Genomic DNA, 16,958 nt, shown 5'->3' with positions numbered 1-16,958 from the left:
GAAAACATTTTATCATCCTATTTTGCAAAAATTATACTTCTTTTAGTAATGTCCTTCACATCATTGAAATACTTATTTTATTACCTTGCCGTCATTGTCAACACATGTCGAACGTTGCTTTTCGTTGCTAAAAATAATTCTAGATGAGTGGCGAACTTCTTTAAAATCAGCCACATTGGAGACACTCGTGCGAGTGTCGTTAGATTGTCCCGCAGTACTGGATTACAATCCCGATGAAGCAGTTATTGCGTGGTGCAACGATTCTATTGTAGGACGTCGCCCAGACCCAGACTTCAACAACGCTAAGTGATGATTTTAGCATTGTTGCAAGTTTAATTCTATTTACTTGTGCTATCGTTATTTTGTATTTTGGCCTCCAAGCACGCAGATTTGGCCGCCGAGAAGGAGCTCCCGGTAGGCCACGATGGCTGCCGAAAAAACAACGAGTTTTAAGGAGAAAAGCAGAAATTGTTATATTGCGGAATGTGCAGTAGCTTACATGACTTTAAAAGGGCACCATTGCCCCCCCTGCCCCCCATCTGCAGAAAAATTGAGGGCAGGGGGCATTCGCCCTCCCTGCCCCCCCGCTTCCGGCGCCCCTGTCTATAGACTAGGTGTGTCTCCAGGCTACGTGTTTTTTCAAGTTCAATGTTTACATTTGGACATGCTGGAGGGCGAAAATCGGCTGCTGTGAGGGCGAAAATCGGTAAAAACAGTTACGCGAGCCGCGCGGAAACCAGTAGCCTAATGGCTACGCTTACAGTACAAGCCCGCAACCAGGGGGGGGCATTGGGGGCATTTGCCCCCCCCGAAATTTTTTGAAAAATTTTTAAGCGTTTTATGCAGTATGAAATGTAGGCCCTACTATACGTCGTACACGTACAGCCATACTGTAGGGTACCCGGACATTTTGTCGAAAGGACATTTTGCCGAAAGGACATTTTGCCGAATAGACATTTTGCCGAATAGACATTTTTTCGAAACTTATTTTGCCGAAAGACTAATTGCCGAAAGGACTAAATGCCGATTAGACAAATTGGCGAAATTATAGAATTCGGTAATTAGTCCTGTCGTCAAAATGAGTTTCGGCAAAATGTCCTTTCGGCAAAATGTCTTTCGGCAAAATGTTCGGCAAAATGTTCGGCAAAATGTCCGTGCACGTAGGCTACTGTAGAGTGTAGACTATCGAAACCGAAAGTAGGCTACGCTGGTTGGAAGCTATGCTAACAATTTTGTTCGATAAATTAGGCTGGCATCCTCATTATCTTTTTCGTTAGCGTATACATAATGTCAGCATCCATCATCACCATAAAAAGCATTTAAAAACAACTAGATAATTCGAGATCAAAAGCAGCTGCGATAGCGTGGTGAATAAGCTACTCAGTTGGGCTTAGGCATTTGTAAATCTGATTTTAAATGAATTCTTGAAAGTGAAAGGCCAGCAAGTGCGATTGATGCGGTGTCAGCAATAGAATCCCAAAAAGAGTTTTATCCAAACATTTACAAACTCTTCATAATTTTGGCTACACTTCCAGTCACAATTGCTTCTGCAGAAAGAACATTTAGCTGTCTACGACGCTTGAAAAGTTACCTTAGAACAGTGGTTCCCAACCTTTTTGTTGTCACGGACCCCTTTAGACAAATTATTAATTCTGCGGACCCCTACCTAAATTTGGCCTGAAACTCAATTAACATACTATTGACTATTGTAATTATGCTACTCAACTACTGTACTGTGTCATATTGCATTGCCGTTATGACTCCTGCGGCAAATATCAGGTTAAACAGTTGCTCAAATAAAAAAATGAATGAATTGTTCAAGAAATGTTAGCAGTATTTGAATATTAAGGTGACCCAAAGTGCCATGCCGAAACTTTTTCAACGTAAGCAAATTTAATGAGAGGCTGTTTCTGCCTTTCCTTAACTAAACGACTGAATTGTGGTTGAGTTTTTGACAATGCAACACGCATGTCATCCTCAACGTCCAGGCGATAATAAACGAGCTATAACGTAATAGACGAGCCAATCCTGATTTGACTGTAGCCTAATCGACATGCGTTGTGGTAGATGTAGTTTAAGGTCAATGTACACACTGTAAGCAGCAGCTAGATTTATTTGAATGCATGCCGGTAGCCTACAATTTATTCTCGCGGGCTTGAGCTTGACACATTTGCATTTAAAAAGAGAAATGAAAGTAAAAAGATCGCTTTTCGTTTTTTTCTCCAAAATTCATCAAGGTAATCACGGACCCCCAAATGCTTTCTCACGGACCCTCAAGGGGTCCGCGAACCCCAGATTGGGAATCACTGCCTTAGAAGCACTATGGGGCAGGACAGGCTTTCTGGACTAGCTCTCATGCAAATCCATCGTACTCAAATTCCAAGCGCGGAATTGGTGTTAAACGAACTTGCCAAATCAAGTAGAAAGTTAGACATTATGCTCTAAATTAAAATGTCATTTTGCATTTGCAAAGTCAACTTCTTTGGGCCTACAAACATAAAAACTTGTTGAGCCAACAAAATGTTTCAGGAGTGTAATTTGTAATTACCGTGTTGAGTTTATTCATATGTATCTGTTTGTTTATGTTGATGTAAGTATATGTTATTGATTAATTTATGACTCCAGTCGTGCCAATGCAGTTCGTAGCCTACAGATGTTGTATTTTATTTGTAACCGACTGAACACATTACTGTGATATCGTAATTTTCTTCCTTGGGTAGTCATAGTAAAATGAGAAAAGGTTACAAAGGCTAGTTTCCTTTAATGCTGTACTAAACAAAAACGTGATTGACATAAGTTATGACCACTGAACATGATAGCATGATACCGGTAGTGCCACACACTCTATCAATGGGCGTGGACATCAACATAAAAATGTCACAATGCATCATTTTAATGTTTGTTCTTTGAAAAAAATTAAATGCCCCCCCCCGAAAATATTTGCTGGTTGCGGGCCTGCTTACAGAAATATGTAAAAGAGGCAGAAAGTTTGTGGGACAAAAATTTCGCAGCCCGGTCACCCAGATTTAGCAGAATGTAAATTATTTCGTTCACTAGGTAGCCTGAGAAGCTTTCTTTGAAAGTGTGTTGCTCAAGCGCACATCCGAGTATTGGGCCATCGTTTCTTGATGGTTCTATTCAGAATAATTGCTATCTACTGTTTGAGCACATTTGCTTACTTTTCAAACAGCTTGAAAGTTGTATTTAGTACAAACGCCATGTGTGCTGTCTAGTTTGACAACAAACATGATCAAGTAGGTATGAATTTGTTATTGTTTAACACGTAACTAAGATAGAATCAAAATAACATTAGACCTATTGTGGATCTACCTATGTATTAATACAACGTTACTTTTATGGAAGCCTATCCCAGCTAAAATGCTTGTCTTTCCTGATGATTGTGGATTTGATAGTTGCCTATGAAAAAAAATCTACTAACCGAAATTGCTGTGATTATAACATAGCTCACACAAGACATCACAATAAATAAGAGTTGAAATTCAGCTATTCCAAGCTAGGCTACTAGGTGCCGCAGAACGAAGAGCAGTCCCTAAAATGCGTTGCTCAAGCGCACAACCAGAAAGCCAAACCAGAGCCAATATTGGCGCACATCTCGATTTTTATATTTTCCATCAAATTTGCAAGCATATGAATATTGTCAAATGTTGAAAAGGTATTTCAAATCTTATAAACTAAACTACTACAATTTCAGCAGAGTAGGTTATGTTGATATTGTAAGTTATGCGTTAATTGCTTTCAAGATTGAAGCGCATTGAATTGGTAGGGGAGATAAGGGACCAGAGGGACAAAAATAGCTTTTTCTTGAATAACTCAAATAATTTGGAAACAATGTGTAGCCTACCAAACCACATTTTTCATGAAGTTTTATCTTTTTCTCACATTTTCGAAACATTTCAATAAATAATTTTGATGTTTATTTTCAAGCTTTGAGCTGGTTCAAAACCGTGACTCTTGTAGATAACCCACGTTGATGCGCAATCTGCTTCAAGCGGAGATGTTGACTGAATAAATGCAAAGCTACCTTTATCAAAAATAAATAAACATGTCTTTTTCTTTATTTTACAGGTACCGTAGCCTGTAAAATTACAATGAAGATTGTTTCACGCTGCAAGTTTTCAACAATGTAAAAATTAAACCATTGAAAGGGTCGCGGTAGCAAACGGTACTTCAAACGTTTGAATGTTCACATTTCCAAAACAAACTTAGACTTGCAGTGTGGCAAGAAACGCTCAAACCAGGGTTTCACACAACTGCAGAATGGCCAACTAAGCGAGGGTATCTGACAAGCGAAGAATGTATTACGGTACGTGAAAGCGCTGCCAGATCTTTTCATTACCGGTACGTACTTTATAGAAAAAATTGTAAGTGCTCGTCCGTTGAAACTAATTTACGTTACCTTGCAATAAAATCGTAATAGTCTGGGAGCCAAATGCCATTTTTTCCCTTAACCTTGCATTGTTGTATTAAGTTTTTTTTATTGTTGATTTTGGTAGCCAAGGGTCTCTATTTTCAGAAACTGCTTGATGACATGTTGTCACCTTTGAGCAATTTGAGAAATTCAAGATGGCGTCCAAGATGGCCGCCATTACCTATAAATGACCATAACTCCCTACCCATTCACTTTAGGAAGGTGATTTCTGTCTCTATACCTAGGTTTTAGAGGTCAAGCTATCCATTAAAACTAAGTATTACGTTAATATCGTATAACATAATGATAATTTCCAAGATGGCCGCTATTACCTATAAATGACCATAACTTCCTACTCATTCACTGTAGGAAAGTAATTTTTGTCTCTATACCTAGGTTTTAGGGGTCAAGCTATCCATTAAAACTAAGTATTACGTTAATATCGTATTACATACTGGTAATTTCCAAGATGGCCACCATTACCTATAAATGACCATAACTCCCTACCCATTCACCTTAGGAAGGTGATTTTTGTCTCTATGTATCTAGGTTGTGAGGGTCAAGCTATCCATTAAAATTATGAGCATTAGTATATTAGAGCATTAGTATTATGTTAATATCGTATTACATACTGGTAATTTCCAAGATGGCGTCCATTACCTATAAATGACCATAACTCCTTGTAAATATCACATTGCAGGCCCATAAATTCACGGCGGACATGTCCGCCGTCACAGCATGTGATGTCCGCGGGAAGTACCATCTAGATCGGTCATATTTGTCCGCCGAGAAATAACACAGGAACTAGCGATACAAATCGTCATTGCATAGCACGAACAATTGTTGCGAGAATATAATTTCCCGCGAATTCTAGCGCGCATCTACAAAACGTGAATACTGTACCCCTTAGTTTCCATTCAAGCAGAAAAACTTTCGATCTTTACGTTGCTTCAAGTTCAACGATTGATGACATTGAATCAGCGTAACAAAGGTGAATTCTTCGCTAAGTCTCGTCCGATTAATCAGTTATGCGGCGTATGAAGCAGCTACACGACGCTTTGACTCTGCAAGCGCACGTCGTTGGTCTGATGAAAGCCTTTCAAAGTGACTTCGCTGAAATTTTAAAAAGCCTTCCAAACCGTAGCTATAGTTCTCAAATGGCGAACAATTATCAAGATAAAGTGATTAAGTATGACGATCGCCGTTAAAACTGGTGTGTCCGCCGTGAGACTTAATTTGTCCGCCGAGATAGCTGCTCAGACCGAACACGTTTGTCCGCCGTCAACTAAAACAAATTTCGAGGCCTGTATTGTAATAGACGGGCACTAATATAATTCACTGTCGTCTTTTCAGGTATAGACTATAGTATAGTATATGACGATCACCAATAGTGAAATATGAATAAACAACAGTGCTTTTTCGTGTCCAAATTTGGATGTGAGAATAAGACTGAACCGTTGAAAGACACGGGTCCTGTCAGAATTCAAAACTTTATCAAGCATAGCAAAATCTACGGGGACAGGTATCATAAACTTCTTGAAGAAAAAATTATTGAAAATCCAAAATGCACAGTAAAATGTCACAGAAACTGTGCTTCAACATATACTTCAAGCCTCCAGGTTGAAAGGCACAAAAGGAAGAATCCAGGAAGTTACTCGTCTTACATTCCACCTAAGACCAAGAGACGGTCATCACTACCAGGGTTTATTTTCAAAGTACATTGTTTGTTTTGTGGGGAAATTTGTGTGCTTGAAAAAGATCCCAAAAACCCAAAACGTTAACGACCAGCATATTCTTATTCATGTCGGGAAATAGGCAGCGCAGGTGGCAAGAACTCACTCAAGCAAACTATACGTGAAGCCTGCGAACGGCGTCAAGATGAGCTATCAGAAGTTGTGCGGCAAAGGGTAGATAGCACTGTAGCCTAAGTGACCTTCATGCAGCTGATGCAAGGTATCATGTAGATTGCCGAAATAGCTTCTTGTCAGAAAAAAAATGTGACTTCAGCTGCAACTAAGTCTGATAGCCAAGTTAACATTGATCGTGCCTTTGAATCACCTGTTGTAATGATAAAAGAATCGTCCGGCTTCCTGAATTCAGTTGAGTTGCATGAAGCATACAAAGAATTCGGGGGTGATAGGCTGACACGTCGTTTAATTGTCCAAAACCTATGCGAACGCTTCGGCGATGGGTTGGTGGTTTTAAAGTCTCCAGGGTTAGCAGACATTGTTAGCTTGCGAAGTATAGCTGCAAGTCAGAATTACAATTAAAGAACATTTGTTATAATACAACACCTGTGGTCGTTTTCCTTTTTATATTTACCTCCAAGAGTGAATAGTATATAATGTATATAGAAGATATTTTAGTGTTACGACAGCTATCTTGGAAATTACCAGTGTGGAATACGATATTAACATAATACTTAGTTCTAATGGATAGCTTGACCCTTACAACCTCGGTATAGAGACAAAAATCACCTTCCTAATGTGAATGGGTAGGAAGTTATGGTCATTTATAGGTAATGGCGGCCATCTTGAAAATTACCATTATGTAATACGATATTAACAAAATAATTAGTTCCAATGGATAGCTTGACCCCTACAACCTAGGTATAGAGACAGAAATCTCCTTCCTAAAGTGAATGGGTAGGGAGTTATCGTCATTTATAGGTAATGGCGGCCATCTTGAATTTTTCAAATTGCTCAAAGGTGACAACATGTCATCAAGCAGTTTCTGAAAATAGACACCCTTGGCTACCAAAATCAACAATAAAAAAAACTTAATACAACAATGCAAGGTCAATCGTCTCTGCCACCGGACTATAAATACGTCTATCAATCTAGCATCATTGATGCGTTTACACCACAGCTTGGCTTTAAACATATTGATAGGAACATTTTGCAACGCATTGTAGAAGAGTTTTCACCCACTTTAACAAAGCTAATACTGTACTGTAGCCTAGCTGTGCGTCAGGTCAAACACTTTTTGCGCGCACCACGTCGAGGACATTCAGGGATTGCGGCACATGCACAAAAAATCAACAGGCAACATTTTCATGAATAGAATTTATTATCACGACCGCAGTTTTACGCCTTGATGGCATACATCCTCTTGCCGCTCAGTCTCATCCTTCGCTGTTGCTTTTTTGTTCTTATGTTTTCTTCATGTTTGTTCAATCTGCGGCGGAGGGCCCGGGTCTTCTTCGGGCGAAGGTCAATGGGCTTATGTTTCTTTCCCTGCAATGAAGATTAAAAATGAGTTCAGAAAATTGATTATCCCCTGAAAACCAAAGTGGGCGGTGTGTACATTTTAGCGTTTATATTGTCTTTGCTGTTTTACATTTCTACGATTTTTAAAGTTTTTCCATGAAATTTGCTGCATATACTTTTGAAATGAATAACTATCGATTCACACATTCAGAAACCAGAGGCGAAGCTAGCACAAAATTTCGGAGGACAATTGCCCTTCTGCACCGTTTACAACACCCACTAAAAAAAGAATTACTGGTTGCAGTCACAGAAGATCATATCACCTTAAACAACTTTCTCAGGTTATCTTTTTGGGTCTGATTGATCACCGTGAGAACTCGAGCGATGCTTTTCCGGACAAGTCGGCTAAAAGAAACAAGTTTGTCATTAATATTTATTCTAAAACTGTTGCCTTTACCTTAGCACTGACAAACTAGTTCAGTTCAGTTGTTTTTTATTTCTGACCATCATATCACAAAAACAATACACGTCAACATAGCAAAGGTCGAGAAAAAGGTAGAAGCGACAAAACGCAAACGTTAAAACATGCTTGTGACCAAAGTAAGTTATTGAGTTGAGAAATTTGGCACGGTCAACACCTAATGCAACCGTTTACAAAATTCTGTCACATTTTTCATGTAATTAAGCCAGTTTTGTACAAAAACCGTCAATTTGTATTCGCATTCTGTATCGTTAACAAGTCTAATTTGCTGAATGGGAATAAGCATAAGTACAACAAAAACACAATACGAATACAACCTCTTTCTTAAAATATTTCTTAAATATAGCCACGAAGACGATTTAAATGGGTCGCAGGCCTCAGGCGACAAAGCATGACCTATCAAAGCTTTGTTCGGGAAGTCAAATTTGTTTTTTTAATAATTCTTTATATATCATGTGTTTGCGTTCACTCAGGTAAGAACAACGCAACACAAGGCAGTGCAACATATTTGCAGTTGTATTTAAATGCACTGATTTTTGCTTTCCAAGTAAATAGGATGCAATTTATTTTGTCTCCTGAACACTTTGTCCTTTGAAAAAAACAAGAGAAAAAATGGAACAAAGCCAAAGTCACTGATCAAACTTGCCACAAACATTTTAAAATTTTCCTCTTAAATCAATTAGGCTACTGCATTTTTATGGGCCACCACAAAATAAGTGCACTTTTTCTTTGTAATTTTGTCTAGAAACGTTATTTGCAAATGAATAGATCATTCCAGTGTGGCAGCTCGTGATCACTTGCAGTGGAGGGACTACACTGTTACAATCTTAATTTGATACCGGTAACTCCGATCAGCGACTTTGGCGCTTCTGTATTTTTCTCTAGATCTTTTCAAAGGAAAAATTTTGAAATGTTTGCGGCAACTCCAATCAGCAACTTCGGTTCTGTTGTACTTTTTTTCTTGATCTTTTCAGGGGACGAAATAGGTTGCATCCAAGTAAATGTAGAGCTAGGTTTGGAGTTCTTATAGGTCAATACTCAGTGAATACACATTGCAAAACATTTAGGCAGTGGCTATTTGACCGGCTCCGGTCTTTGAATCTGAAACACTATTTGACCGGTCATGACGTCACTACATAAGCACTTTTTCTCTTTCAAAGCAAAAGACGATAAGCGCCTTAAGTTTTAAATTCAACACGTTTTCTTCAACTGAGTCCGTGGCGCATACGTAACGTCTCGGGCTGCCATTCTAAAGGGAATGAGTTCGATACTATCCGGAAGCGCTCTTTTTTTTTTTTTAACTAAATTTTGACCCAAAGTGCATTTTTGTGGTCAATTTTTAATTTGAGTAGCCTACAGCCCATTTTTTTAAATCTTTCCAAATGTGAGTAATAAAGTTAAGTTTTTTTAATTTGTGAATAAAAGAATAACAGTTAACCTCTCAAGTACATGTAGCTCCACACAGAGTGAAATTTACAATTTACATGCCTTTTGACTCCTTTTTATTTCTTTAAAAGTAATATCTAAAAAGACATTATTGACCCAAAAAGAATGTCTAAAAAGACATTATGAAAAGCAACTACGGACAAAGGCCAGTGTTTTGATCTCCCGACCTCTTCAGCGTAGCGTAGTAAAGTGAAAGTGGAAAGTTGTCTTGAAGGGTTGGTTGAGATGATGATTTGAAACTTGACTGATTGTTGTGCGACAATGAGACTGGATTTAATTTTTAACTTCGGACTTCAGCGAAACGTAATCTTACAGCCTATTAGAAGGTGTGATTTTTTCAGAGAATTTGTGCTAAGAAATGAAAGGAATTTGTTAAAAATAAAGACTAGAAAAAACTTTTTTATTCACTTGTTGATTTATTCATATCAGTTTGTATCCTTTTGTAGTTAAAAAAAAAAAAAAGAGCGCTTCCGGATAGTATCGAACTTATTCCCTCAAGAATGGTAGTCCGTGACGTTACGTATGCGCCACGGACTCAGTTGTAGAAACCGTGTTGAATTTAAAACTTAAGGCGCTTATCGTCTTTTGCTTTGAAAGAAAAAAGTGCTTATGTAGTGATGTCATGACCGGTCAAATAGTGTTTCAGATTCAAAGACCGGAGCCGGTCAAATAGCCACTGCCAAACATTTACCAATATACTTCTCGTAGGCATGAGAGAAACTTTGCTTTGTGAAGGTTGCAAAAGTGAGCAAGAAGAAAAACAATTCATGTACAAACAGCAGTAGAGAAAAAAGTTTGAAATATGAAGAGAATGAAGAAATGTTGGCTTGTGGAAGTCGGCGATCTAACATGGTCTACCAGCTCGTTAGTGAAATTGTACTTACATTTTTGAAAGCTTTGATGCAGCACCACCAGTCACTTTTGCTACACGCAAAGTTGACAGCTCTTGTTTAAAGTCATTTAGTTGCTTTAACAAGTCTTCTTTGGACTTTCCTCGCAATTCTCTGGCTTTGACCTTTCCCTGCAATGACATTAGGCACTGAATTGCAATGTAAAAACATATCTACATTCTTCACAAAAAAACTGCAGTTAGGATATATTGTTTGTTATGTGGCATTTTTGAGCTGGCCAACCTGCTACTTGAAATACACTATTATTGAGTCTAAAAAACAGCTCTTGAAAAAAATTGCAAAACATTTTCGGAAGATCAAGGCATGCAATTAACACAATACAGACATTTCATTGATTTAACTAACGTCTAGCAGGATTAAGTAGGATATGAAATAAACCTACCATTTTAAAAATTAACTGCGCAAAAGGAAAGCAAACCAACAATGATCTCGTTTCCAAAATCTTTTAGTGTTTCCAATACAATTTAAAAGTTTAATGAAAATGTATTAAATAATTTTGAGAGAGAGTTGGATGTTTTACACCAATTGAAGGCAGTTCAGGTAAGTTTGTTTATTCTTTCTGCTGACAAATAAACAAAAATCTACACAACACAATAAACAAAAGTGATTGCAAAAGATGGTCCATATTAAAAACAAACATAAAAACTCATACTCGACATAACTTTCCCTGGGTATAATTGAATTTCCGAAAGATGATGATGCTGTTTTTGCTAGTTTGTTTTATTTGTTTTCGTCATTGTTTTCATGTCGTCAAGTTATAGCCTATCTATTTTGTGAGTCGTGCAAGGCCTGGTGCGTTGCGGTTGAAATGGCTTGCCCGTGGTAGGATTTCTTTGTGGGGTTTTCTTTGCCTGCCTTGCTCTTCTTGCTATGAGCTAAACGCATCAAGACGTGTTCCCCTTAAGACCATCAGCACTCTTGATAACGCACCATGGCCGATCTTCATAGCAACTGTCCATACAAATCTTAAATATATCAGCTAAAGCTATGTGGGCTAATAAAGCTATAGCCTAAATTTATTTGTTTTGTATCATTTTCTTTTTTTTATTTTCTTTTTATATCTTAAATTTTTCTGAAGGTGTTGCGACCGTGCCAAAATTTTTTTCAACTCAATAACTTACTTCGGTCACAAGCACGTTTTAACGTTCGCGTTTTGTCGCTTCTACCTTTTTCTCGACCTTTGCTATGTTGACGTGTATTGTTTTGTTATGATGGTCAGAAAAAAAACAACTGAACTGAACTGAGTCGCAATGTACCAAAATTTTAATTAATATATTTTACATATTTACAGAAAATCAAATCATATTGTTTTTTTCTCCGAAGGTCTGATCAAGAATCTAAACTTTGTACATATTTTCCAATGATGACAATTCAACAAGCTAACTGATGTGTACTAAAAAGCAAAAAATACGTAGTGTGCGCTTGAATAAAGAGAAAATAAAATTCACAAAATAAAGGCAGACCAAGTAGAAAATAAATCAAACTTGAATGAATAAAAAGCACTGCATTGGATGTAATTTCCTTTTAGCTCTGGGCAGAATCCTGTGACCTGATAACCATTCATTGTCCGCCCATTTAGCTCAGTAGTTACGCACCCGGCTCAAGATCACGCTCAGGGCCGGATTTAGCCTAAGTGCTGCCCTAAACAGATGAAAAAAGTGTTGCCCCCCAAAAAAACATTTCGATGGTGCGCTACGATTTATATTCTCAATTCCTTACAAAAAGTTATTTGTATTGTTGATTTAAATAGCCTAAAAGGCCTTACATCAATGAATGTCATTGTATAATGAACTGATTGTTTAAAATTGCTTCCGGCGAGGTTTTTGTCTTGCAAACAAATCAATAATTTCTTCAAAGTCTGTAGAAATAAATAAAAATGAGTTTGTACCGACTGTTGTCTTATATTTGTCACCAGCCAATATTCTGCAGTGCAGTCCAACGCTCTCATAATTCCATAATTCTACTGTTTGGCCTACGTTCAAGTTTTATTTAACTCATTAGCTTTGCGCCTGGCAACACCGGCGGAGGAAAATTTCGTGTATAAATACAGTTGCTTAGCATTTTTATATCCTTTTTTTTTTAAGGAGCGATCTTTCTGGCTTTGATATTGCTTTGACTATTGCTTTGACAGTGCAATCCAAAACATATTAAATGCCTTAATCTACGTCGTTAACTACTAAAACAAGTTTAAGGGGGGAGGGGCATGGCCCAATGGCCCCCCTGCGTACGCTAGTGAATGTACGTATACGCCGCAGAGTTGCGGCGTAGACTTTTTGTTTACGCTAACGCTTACGGCCACATTTTTTAGACAGTTTGCGCTTGAGGCTATACGCCGTAAAGTTTTCGAGGTTTTTTAGTGCATAGCGTAAATGCATACTTTTTAATGTATTTTTTTTTGCTACAACACGCCAATATCTTCCAGCGCTGCAGTTGAAAGAATGTTTGCAATGGGCAAAGACATATCAGAACCAAAACACAGCAAATTGTCAGATGAACACTTTCAGATGCTTGTGTTTCTTCGTGGAAATTCAAAATAAAACTTGTTTGTTTCGAGTGGTTTATACCGTGTGAATGTTTGGCACCTAGCAAACAAAATTAGTTTACGCTAGTATATGCGCTGACGCTGACGCCGCCAAGTTTTTTTACAAGTTACGTTGACGCATACGGCGTATGTTTTTGGAACGTTTGTGTTTACGCTGACAGCGTCAATATTTTTTGTATGCGCGTACATCACTGGTGAAGAGCCTCTACATAGTCTACAAGTATACGAAACAACCAGGAATAACCATGAATAAACCTATCAAGGTCCGATGACAAATATTCAAAACCAAACCATTCAGTGTTGCCAAATTAAGACCATTGATAAAATAAATGCAATTAAATAAGATTATATCTCAATGAGCTGATGATATTGACACCACATCATAATCAATTCCTAATCAATTACACCAAGAGATTAGATTGTAATGCAAATTCCAGCACTCGATATGGATAAATGCAAATTGGCGTTCGGTTTAGGTATATGTGATTTTGAAAAAAGTTTGGTGGGGCAGATATTGTAAACCATAGCTTTTGTAACATAATTTTTTTTACATAATAGGCTCCATCTGGACAGTGAATAAACGCTTCGAGCGAGTGAAATCGGAGAATTATTATTATTATTAAGTTGGCATCAAAATGAAAAGACTGTGGCAACCTACTGCTAATATTTACAGATAGCCACGATGGCAACACTGGGACTGAAAGAACTTGAATCAAACCATGGATGACTAAATTAATGCTTAAACCCAAATGCTTTCGGCTTTCCGCGGATGGTTATCAAAAATTCAGACCAGGGCATTAGGTTATGCAGTACAAATTACGGAGCTGGTATACAAGTCCCCCCCCCCCTTGGTAACTCATGACAAAGACAGGACTGGACCAAACATATAGGGTGAAACTACTTTACCTTTGCTTTACTGTTCACACACTTTAATCCACATGTTTTGGTCAATTCCTCTTTGTCATGAGTTACCGGGGGGGGGACTTGTATACCAGTTCCCAAATTACGAAGTTGCACTGCTTATGCAAAAGGGAGCAACTGTGCAATAAAGGTACCGGTACTGAGGCCCATGCTCAAAGTTTTTGTGATTTTTGATTTGTAAAAAATAATGAAGCCACAAACGAGAAGTTCAAATGCAATGTTCAACTTAGCAGGTACATTTCAGCTAGGCCTACTGTTTAAGTCAGCAAATGTGATTTGCATCTAGCATGGGACTTGCTTGGTTATCGCTTGCTAAACTTAATTTGCTGAAGTGACATGCCAAGTTTCGACTTGCTCGGGTTGAATATTTGCCAATTTTAGCCACTTGCTGAAATGTTGCTTGCTAAGTTGTCATTTGCTTAACTACCAAGGATGCAACCTATTTTGTTTCCCGATTTCGTCCCCTGAAATTGGGGAACAAAATAGGTTGAATTCTTATTAAGAGTTGAAACCGTAGTTATGGTGATTCCCCTAGGGTGCAACCTAGTTCGTACCTTGAACCATTCGTACAGTCAGTTCGTACCCTGAAAAGATCGAGAGAAAAAATTAAAAAAGTCGAAGTTGCTGATCGCAGTTTAATAGCACAAAGCCGAAGTCGCTGATCGGAGTTTCCCCAAACAATTTGAAACAAACTCGAGGGTTAGGGTTAGCAGAAACTGCGGTTAGCGGAAACTGCAGAAAAATGTTTGCGAAAACTGCGATCAGCGAGGGTTAGGGTTAGAGCATAGATTACTCTATGGTTAGAGTTAGGGTAAGCGGAAACTGCGGTTAGCGGAAACTGCGAAAAAATGTTTGCGGAAACTGCGATTAGCGAGGGTTAGGGTTAGAGCATAGATTACTCTATAGTTAGGGTAAAGGTTAGCGGAAACTGCGGAAAAATGTTTGTGGAAACTGCGATCAGCGAGGGTTAGGGTTAGAGCATAGATTACTCTATGGTTAGAATTAGGGTTAGCGGAAACTGCGGAAAAATGTTTGCGGAAAATGCGATCAGCGGACTTCGGTTTTGAGCTATTTTTACTCTCGATCTTTTCAGGGGGAAAATTTTAAAATGAATGCGGAAACTGCAATCAGCGACTTCGGCTTTTTTTAAATTTTTTTCTTGATCTTTTCAAGGTACGAACTGACGGTCCGAACTGTTCATGATACAAACTAGGTTGTATCCATTCCCCTAAACACAAATTTTTGGTAAAATAACCCGAAACACAAATTTCAAATAAAATAGGCTAATGTGTGTTTAAACTCAAAAACTGAAATGGCACAGGTAAGAAGATTGCTATCCCTATTTCTGCAATAAAAATTAGACCAAAACCGCTTTTCAGATTTCAGCATATGTTTGACCTAGGCCCAAAACCCTGTCCCTAATAAAATTGAAAACTTTCTGACCATCTACACTAACTTTGCTGTTAAATCTCTTCTGGTGAACCTAGAATTGCCATTGAAGCATCAATAAAATCAGAAATAATACTCTAGCGCCACGTGGCAAATAAAAGTTCAAAACAGCAACTGCTAGATGGCGATAGTGAATATCACGCATTCGAGCAATTTTACCATTGCGCAAGAGCGGTCATGCTTTTATTATATCCGTTTTGATCTGGTCATGGAAAAGGTAAGGAAGTGTAATAAAGAGTTACCGTAGCCTTTGCCTAGGATGCAGATATAATTCAGATATAATATAATATTTATTTGCATCAGACAAAGCTGTCCATATCCAAAACAACGAAATAATACACAAACTGCAAATGCACTAATAACGAACAACAACAACGAAATAACAATGAAAAACAACGAAATAATACACAAAGTGCAAATGCACAAAATCTCACTAAATGCGTTGGAGAATATATGCGTTAGAGAATGTTGAAACTTATTTAAACATGTATATATATAATATATATTATACAGGCTAGTGTGGGGGTGTTCAGAACTGGAGGCAAATTTACAAATGTCAATCAATCAATGGTTTATTTGTCAGTAACAGGAACATAGCACATGTTTAAAATATGCAAAATGTCCCGGATGATTTAAATCCGGACATCTCCATTTTCCCAGCATGTGACGTAATGTCTGTTGCATCTATGCTGCCTCTTAAAGGCAACAAATGGCAATGTACTAACTATGATGCCATACTACGTCTCGCGCGCACTCGTCACGCAGAGCGAGTCAAAATATTTGAAGACTTTGTTAAATCATTTTAATTCCTCCGTGTTTTTTTCGTGTTTCTTATGCTGTGTTGTTCATTTTAATTTCTTTAATAAATTTCTTTTTTTTCACTGTTGCGTTGTGTAATGGCGTCCGCCCGATAGCTCAGTTGGTTAGCGCGTGACTTCTGGAACGAAGAAGCTTCAAAATCAAGCGGCGCTGGTTCGACTCTCGGTCTGTGCGCTTGAGCAACGCACGTTAAGGACTGCTCTCTATTCAGCGGCATCTAATGGATGGAATAATTCCCTGGCAACAAGACTTCAACAATCAGAAACTTCACTCTATCAATCTCGGTGACCGGGCCTGCATCAGTGATTCAAAGCGTCTACAAACGAAACTGCCAAGATTAAGCTCTGCAAGAAACTTTCCCAGTCCGAGGATAAAGATTCAATCAATCAATTGATGAGTAATGTCATCACTGCTATTGTGTTTTCAAGTCTTTAAAATGTTTGGATTGATATTTTGGCACTAAATAAATAAGAATTAGGAAAATTTATACATATTTTCCTACAGACCAACATCGTTTTTGGGATCCATTACGCTAAGGTTTGTTTTGTTTTTTTTGATGAAACTATGTGAAAATAATCAGTAGGTATGCAGGAGCTAACCATGCCAAATGAAAGCAAATCTATTCCAAAATAAACGTGCAATTGAAAGATTTGTTGTATCCACAAATTTCCCCAATTGCTCATTTACGCATCAGGGATTTTTCCCCTTCCACAAAAATGCTGCTCCCAATTCACGATCTTCTTCAGTATTT

The 16,958-nt window shown here is 38.1% G+C and overlaps 1 protein-coding gene across 1 annotated transcript; it reads right to left on the bottom strand.

Annotated features, from left to right (window-relative positions):
* Positions 1 to 7,479: 7,479 nt before the first annotated feature.
* LOC145769310 (large ribosomal subunit protein uL29-like) lies at positions 7,480 to 10,953 on the bottom strand. Its single transcript, XM_082580908.1, has 4 exons — positions 10,859 to 10,953; positions 10,450 to 10,586; positions 7,962 to 8,043; positions 7,480 to 7,665 (listed from the first exon to the last, which is right to left on the bottom strand). The coding sequence occupies exons 1-4, from the start codon at positions 10,859 to 10,861 to the stop codon at positions 7,516 to 7,518; spliced, it is 372 nt and encodes a 123-aa protein (XP_082437034.1). The 5' UTR covers positions 10,862 to 10,953; the 3' UTR covers positions 7,480 to 7,515.
* Between the last annotated feature and the right edge of the window lie 6,005 nt (positions 10,954 to 16,958).

The sequence above is a fragment of the Aplidium turbinatum genome, chromosome 1 (genome assembly GCF_918807975.1).
Source record: "Aplidium turbinatum chromosome 1, kaAplTurb1.1, whole genome shotgun sequence".
Taxonomy (NCBI): Eukaryota; Metazoa; Chordata; class Ascidiacea; order Aplousobranchia; family Polyclinidae; genus Aplidium; species Aplidium turbinatum.
This window is presented reverse-complemented; position numbering and strand designations above follow the sequence as displayed.